The 6,515-nt window shown below is 53.6% G+C and overlaps 1 protein-coding gene across 3 annotated transcripts in view; it reads right to left on the bottom strand.

The window, feature by feature from the left end:
* TRPC4AP (transient receptor potential cation channel, subfamily C, member 4 associated protein) overlaps positions 1–6,515 on the bottom strand; it is a 49,288-nt gene that overhangs the window by 11,440 nt on the left and 31,333 nt on the right. For 2 of the 3 annotated variants that reach the window (XM_012728223.1, XM_012728224.1), the window contains exons 11-17: positions 5,786–5,869; positions 4,635–4,725; positions 3,501–3,641; positions 2,803–2,911; positions 2,139–2,251; positions 1,126–1,332; positions 48–928 (exon numbers count right to left, since the gene is read on the bottom strand). In XM_012728223.1, coding sequence (XP_012583677.1) covers positions 791–928; positions 1,126–1,332; positions 2,139–2,251; positions 2,803–2,911; positions 3,501–3,641; positions 4,635–4,725; positions 5,786–5,869 — 883 coding nt within the window. In that variant the 3' untranslated portion in view covers positions 48–790. Of the gene's footprint in view, positions 1–47; positions 929–1,125; positions 1,333–2,138; positions 2,252–2,802; positions 2,912–3,500; positions 3,642–4,634; positions 4,726–5,785; positions 5,870–6,515 lie in introns of those variants that run through there. The other variant, XR_001145700.1, reaches the window with a different exon arrangement.

Raw genomic sequence — 6,515 nt, 5'->3', positions numbered from 1 at the left:
GGGACAGCTCACAGTCCCATGGACAAAAGTCAGGTCCACATCAATCATTTAAAATAAAGTTCTTTTTAATAGCCTCCATTTAATTGGTTTATTTGTTGTTAATGAACTGGCAACACAAGGAGAGGCCAAGGGTGTGCTCCCAGCCTGGGTATCTGGACTCAGGCAGGAGACGACGCTGACCCGGGACAGGCACAGCCACCCCAAGCCCCAAGGATGGAAGGGAAAGGTTCTGTATTTCTGGGGAACCCCCTGGGGAGACCACAGCAGCCAATGAGCAAACAGAACCAGATGAAATGGGGGGTGGAGGGGCCAATGGGCAGGCTTGGGGGAAGGTAGCATTCTCTGGTATCCCCCACTCCTGCCCAGGGGCTCAGAAGCCTCTCTGGGTCCAAAGGCCAGGGCAAGCTTGGCTCACAAAATGGGGGAGGGGCCCATATACCTCTCCCCAACCCAGGACTGACAACCAAGAGACTGGGCAGGGGCTCATACAGAGCTATTTTTAAAAATCCCCTTACCTCTGGACGGGCCAAGATCCAGGATTCTGAAGGAAGGGTGGGCATAGTGCCCCATCCTCATCTTGAAGGAACTAAGGTTCCCAATGACCTGGGGCCCTCAGATCCAGGGGCCAAGGGATTCTAGATGCTCCCTCCTGCCAAGCCTGTCCTTGAAGACCTAGCACAGGCCGAGAGCAGCAGGGAGGCAGTGGAAGGCGGAGACAGGGCCAGATGTGTGGCAGCATACCCACGCTCACCCGCCCTGGCCCAGCAGCCTCCTGAGGCCATGCCCAAGGTCACTCCTCAGTGAAGTCCCTGTCTATGTCCATGTAGGGCTCCTCAATGTAGCTGACAAGAGCAGAGGGTGACTGGCGGTCTGGGTTCAACAGGATGGACACAGTCTCTTTCCAGTATGAGAAGCTGATGCAGGAGCTCTGGGCAAAGAGAGAGGGGCAGTGGGGTGCCTGGAGATACCAGGTCAAACCCAGCACCCGGCAGGGAGGGCCTGGTATGGGGACAAAAGCCACCCACCACTGAGCCTAGGCAGGGACCACGCATCCTGCTGCCCCTCTAGGGCCCTTGGTCTGCATGCCCACAGCCCACCCACCATCGCCTGGGGTGGGGCACTCACATTCTCCAGGCAGGTGCTATCCTTGTCCTTGTGCAGGTAATGTTGCTGCCAAAAGCGCAGCAGGTTGTGGAAGTTGTTGAGCAGGAAGCCGGGGTACTTCTTGCTGTGCTCCATCCGCTGCAGCAGCCGCAGGTACAGGGGCAGCCGCTCTTTCCGTCGGGCCAGCATCAGGATCACCAGGCTGGTGTTGAGGCAGCTGACATTCTCCTACAAAGCCCCAGGCCAGCTGGCTTAGGTAAAGTGAGCCCCGGCAGGGAGGAGGCTGTACCAGGCCCAGACCCAGGAGGACGGTGGCAGAGTCCACGGTCACATGCTGAGTTGCCACGACACAAACCAGGACGACCAGGAAAAGGACCAAAGCCAGCACCTGGCCCCAGCACCTTCCTGGTCCCCAGCCTACTCCCAAGTCATCCCCACCCTGTGGGAACAACTGGTCTAGCTAAGAGTCTGCTCCGCTTCCAGAATCTGCATTGTTTCTTCTTGGAAGCTTCCATCTCCAGGGCAGGGCTGGGTGCACGCCTCAGAAACAGCTCTTTAACTTTCACTCAGCGTTAGATGTGGAGACTCAAGACAGAGGAGTCTCGGTCTGTTAGTTCACAACCTTCCCAGTCTCCACAATGTGTGATGAAGAACAAAAGAATACTGAGAAGTACCAGTATTACTCTGCTTTAGACAAAAAGGGCTGTTATGCTTGGAGACGGGACAGTTGCAGTTATCTAGAGAGAAGCGGGAGTCAGCTTCAGGTCCAAGCACAGCAGGCCGGGTGAGGAGTGCACTGGACAGCGAGTCAGACCAGCATTTGTCCCTAACCTCAGAGGCTTGCTCCCTCCCCAGGCTCCATCTGTAAAGTGGCAAACATGCTCATAATAGCTTGGAGTGCTTCCTAGTAGGCAAGAAATGGGTGTCAGGAGATACACTTCTAGAATGAGAGTGAGAGGTCAGCTCTGTTGGGCTGACGAGGGAAACCATTTCCAATCTCCCTTTCTTCCTGCACATCTGCCGGGGATACTCACCTGGGTCAGCGTCTGCACGTGGATGATGTTGATGAGGCGGAAGAGGAAGGACATCTGTGTGGGCACCTGGGATATGTAGGCAAGGAGGCGGCACTCGGACAGGACCTCAGCCACTGGGGACAGAGGCAGCTGTGAGCAGCAGGCTCTGAAGCTGCCCCACGGCTTGAGCCCACAAGCCTGCCATCCAAGCCTCTAGTCAAGCCTCCTCTGGCTCCCTCTTGGGAGCCCCCCATTGTCAAACAGCTGGCCGAAGCAGGAACAAACCTCCAGCTGTCCTGCCACCCAGATCAAGTCTGCGTCCTCTTGAGAATCTGCACCAGAGTTCACCACCTCCTCTCTCTGAGGCCCGCCCCAGGCACCACCACCTTAGTCTGTCTCACCCCAATAGTCCTAGTTCAGGAGAGCAAGGGCATTTTGTTTTCTTGGTTTTTGTCCTTTGCTGGCAGCAAAGGTTTTTCACCTTTATTAAAAGTGTACATGTTCATTAAAGGAAACACGGATGGCACAGAAAACTAAAAACAAAGATAATCACCCAGAGTCACCACAGTGACCCCTGTCATGGTGCAGCTACTTCCAGTTATTCTTGCCTCCTTGCTAGAAGCTGGATGTCAGTCCAGGGCAGCGGCACTGGACTGAATCACCTTGGCACTCCGGGTTTTCTTACCTTTCATGTCCACCTGGCTTTCAAACCGGTCCAGGGACAGAGTGACGCAGCGCACCAGCATGTTGGAGTCCACCAGCGAGCTGTTGATCTGTTTCAGGAACACCTGGAACTGGAGTAGAGACCAAGCTCCACCCCTGCTGGACAGTCACAGCACTGACCTCCCCCAGCCTGGGGTTTCTACAGAAAGATGAAGGCTTCCCCTCCTCCTAACAAGCAGGCCCAGCAGGAGCTTACCCCAGAGCTTCTGACACTGTGTCCAGTGCTTTTTGCACAGAAGGGAGCAGGAATCCTCTTGTTTTTACTTCAGCTAAGCTGAGTGGGTTTCTGTCACACACTGGCGCGAGTCTCACGTACCAGGCCCAGTCCCGCTCTCCGAGGGCTCAGCCTGGTCCTTTCACACTGGACCGCAGCTGTTTTCGTATCTCACCTACTCCTGCCCACAACCTGCTCCCGTCTAGATTCTCATCTGAGGATGCTGGTACTTCCAGAGGCAGACCAGCCCCCCCACAGCTCACCAGGTTGAGGGTATACAGCCATGGCCTCTCTCACTGGAACTTAGTGGATGCTGGCCACAGACTACACACTGGCTCCCCACTAAGCTCTGAATTAAAACCAGCACTGGAAGGTGAGCCAGGACCATCTTCCAAAATAACTTTTGGCCAAAGCAGCAGACCCCTGGAGCCTTGGGTTAGCCTTACCTTTGCATCAGTGTTGATATATTTATTAAATCTCTTGAATGCATCCACATTGAATTTCATCAGCTCTCCCAGGAGATCAAAGTAACTCTGGAGCACATCCCTTGACTTGCACTCGCTGTCCACGATGCAGTACAGGATGTGCTGGGGAGTGGGGGAGGACACATGAAGGCAGCAAAATGGCTGAGCCCTGGCAGATACAGCTGCTGCCCCTGGGCTGTGCTCATCTAAATGGTGACCACCTGCCTCCCACCAGGGCTGGCACAAAGCTCAGCACATGTGACATTTGCTTCTAGGTTGACAGAAGCTGCCACCCTGTCTAGATTCTCATCTAAGGACGCTGGTAGTTCCGAGGGCAAGGCCAGCCCCCACAGCTCACCAGGTGGTGGGCAGTTTGAGGGTAGGTAGCCATGGCCTCTCTCACTTGCCCAGGGCTCAGGGCCACGTCTCTGACCCTGCTCTGTGGTCACCAGAGGACCAGGGCTTTCCAGCTTGCAGCAAGGGGAGCTGCTACCAGGTATATGGCTGCTGCCTGAGCACAGGGGCCACAAGTGAAGCACAGAGTTTATGGGCACAGGACACATCTGACCCCATGGTTTGTAGTTGTGTTTACAAATGAAATTATTTAAATAGTTTACACTAATTAAAATCAAGAACCCAAAGCCAATTTAACTCCTTGATAAAGTTTTCTATGACAGTATGACTGTTACATTTTCCGGAAATTATACTGATTTGGATCAGTTCTTTCCCACAAGGATTTTAAAATTCACAGGTCAATTTCTTGTTCATAAATTAAAACAAAACAAAAACCATATAGCTTGGCCATTTTGTCCCCATTCCCTCTCTGGTATATTTTGCTTCTTATATCCCTGAGTATATTTTTGACCCTGAACATATTCTGCCTCTGGGTAATTCTACAGGCGTTCTCATATCCCTCCATGGTGACCTCCCAAATCCCTCAATTCCCACTAAGCACCCATGGGGGCACCCGCAATTGGAAACTTGAGGCAAATACTAGGAAAATATGCTGGCATTTTAAAGTAAAGGCATTGGTAGCCTCCCTCCTGGACAGGAAAGTAGTGCAAAGGGCTGGGGAAGAATGGGGTACCCGACACCCTGGCTCCTTCAGGCCATTACCTCCAGAAGGCCTCGCTTCAGCAGGAACATCTGGTCTGCATAGGAGGTGGTCCCTCGGAGGAAACTCTCCACAGCCCGGGCTTGCCAAAACCTGCAACCAAAATGTTGACCCCTGGCCCAGGTGGCTAAGGCTGCCCTCTTCTGGCCCATGCTCCATTCCCCCAGGGGCTGGGAGATGTGCGCTGCCTCTTCATTTATTGAACAGACATTTACTGATAGTCTACCTAGGCGTCAGTCCTCGTACTAGGCAATGGGATATAGCAAGAGTCCCCAAACTTGTGGAGCTGACAGCCCAGTGGGGAATGGTCTTCTGTTTGGTTCTCTCTGGAAGGAGGAGGTGACATGTAGAATCAAGGGGTTGGACCCAGTGAGTCACATGTAAAAGTGCACACTACGCTTTGCCCCCTCAGAAGATCAAGAGGGCATGAAGAGACGGAATGTGTGAGGCAACCAGACTAACACATGCAGCTGGGCCATGAGCCCACTTCTGACAGCTGCCCTAGAGAGGTGGAGGAGTCGCTGATGGAGGGAGCCGGGAAGGCAGAGCTGGGGCCCATGGCCATGAGTCTGGACAAGACAGGCTGAGGTAACAGGAGCATATCTGAGGATGGAGCCTATTGACTGACTGCTCACAGCCCAGCCCTGATGGAAATCCTCTCACTGGCTGCTCCCACCCACAGCTTTCAAGACTCAGCTAGAAGAGTCTAAGGAATGTTCAGAAGTGGCCTCCCCACGTCCATCCCCATGAACCCAGCAGAGAAACGGGTTTTCCTTTTGCTCCTGGGCAGGTCCTTGCTCCCTTCCCTCCCACACTGCACTGCAAAGGGCTTTCTATGCTTGCTTCCCACAACCCAGGGAACCCCAGGTGGGCAGAAACTGAATCTCCTATTTCTTTTCCACCTGTCCAGTGCCTGCACAGAACAGGGGCTTGGTGAATGCTCGGTCAGTTCTCGAAACACACAGCCAGTCAGCAGAAGCCAATACATGCCTGCAGAGGTGACATGTGGGGAAACTGCAGCTGAGCCCCGCCCCCCGCAGAAACCAGAAGTCCAAGGTGGAAGCTGGCAACTAAAGGAGGTATTTCTGACCACCTGTGAAACACCTGACTCCTGGCTGCCCTGGGAGCATCAGGGATCTGTCTTCAGCCCTACCTGAATGATGACTCGGCTGGCTCCTTCTTCATGACCTGTAGCAGACGAGTTAATAAGCCCCTTTTCCCATCACAGACCAAACTCCTGAAATAAAATAGACAAGGACATTGATGGCAGATCTGACAGGGGCCAACTTCCACCTGGCCAAAGGATCAGTCTTGGGGCAATGGGCGTGGGTCTCTCTGCTGGCTTGGGGGGGGGGAAAGGTTGAGACATTATTAAGCCTGGAGGATGCCCTTCCTGTTCTAGCTGAGTCTAGAGCACCCCGAGGACTCCTTCATTTAGAACTGAGGAGCTGCGTGTGTTCACACCCACCTCTGGCCAGCTTTCCCTTTCCAGACTCACTCACAAATGATTAGAGGCCAGAAACACCTTTGGAATCAGAAAGGACTCAGAACTGCCAGGGGGAAGTCTGTTTACTTCAACAGTGGGTCTGAAACAGTCTGCCAGATGGGGCAAAGCCTGCGCAATAGGGTGAGGCAGAGAGTAGCCTGGGCCCCGGGTTTAGCTCTCGCTGGCCTTGGACAGGGATCCTGGTCTCTGGGCCTGAGCATATTCATCTGGGAAGCAGAAAGGCGATAAGGAAATGACTCAGGCCATATCATGGGGGCAGAGAAGGCTGGCAAGGGTTTGTACCCTAAAACTCTCAAATATAGCAGCTCTACAGATACCAGGGCAAGCTGTGTACAATCTCATCTGAACATGGAATTCTGCTGCCTTAAAAAAAAAA

The sequence above is a fragment of the Condylura cristata genome, unplaced genomic scaffold, assembly GCF_000260355.1.
Source record: "Condylura cristata isolate star-nosed mole 26May11 unplaced genomic scaffold, ConCri1.0 scaffold00022, whole genome shotgun sequence".
NCBI classification, from domain to species: domain Eukaryota; kingdom Metazoa; phylum Chordata; class Mammalia; order Eulipotyphla; family Talpidae; genus Condylura; species Condylura cristata.
Note: the sequence above shows the minus strand (reverse complement) of the source record. Positions and strands in the feature narration are given on the sequence as shown.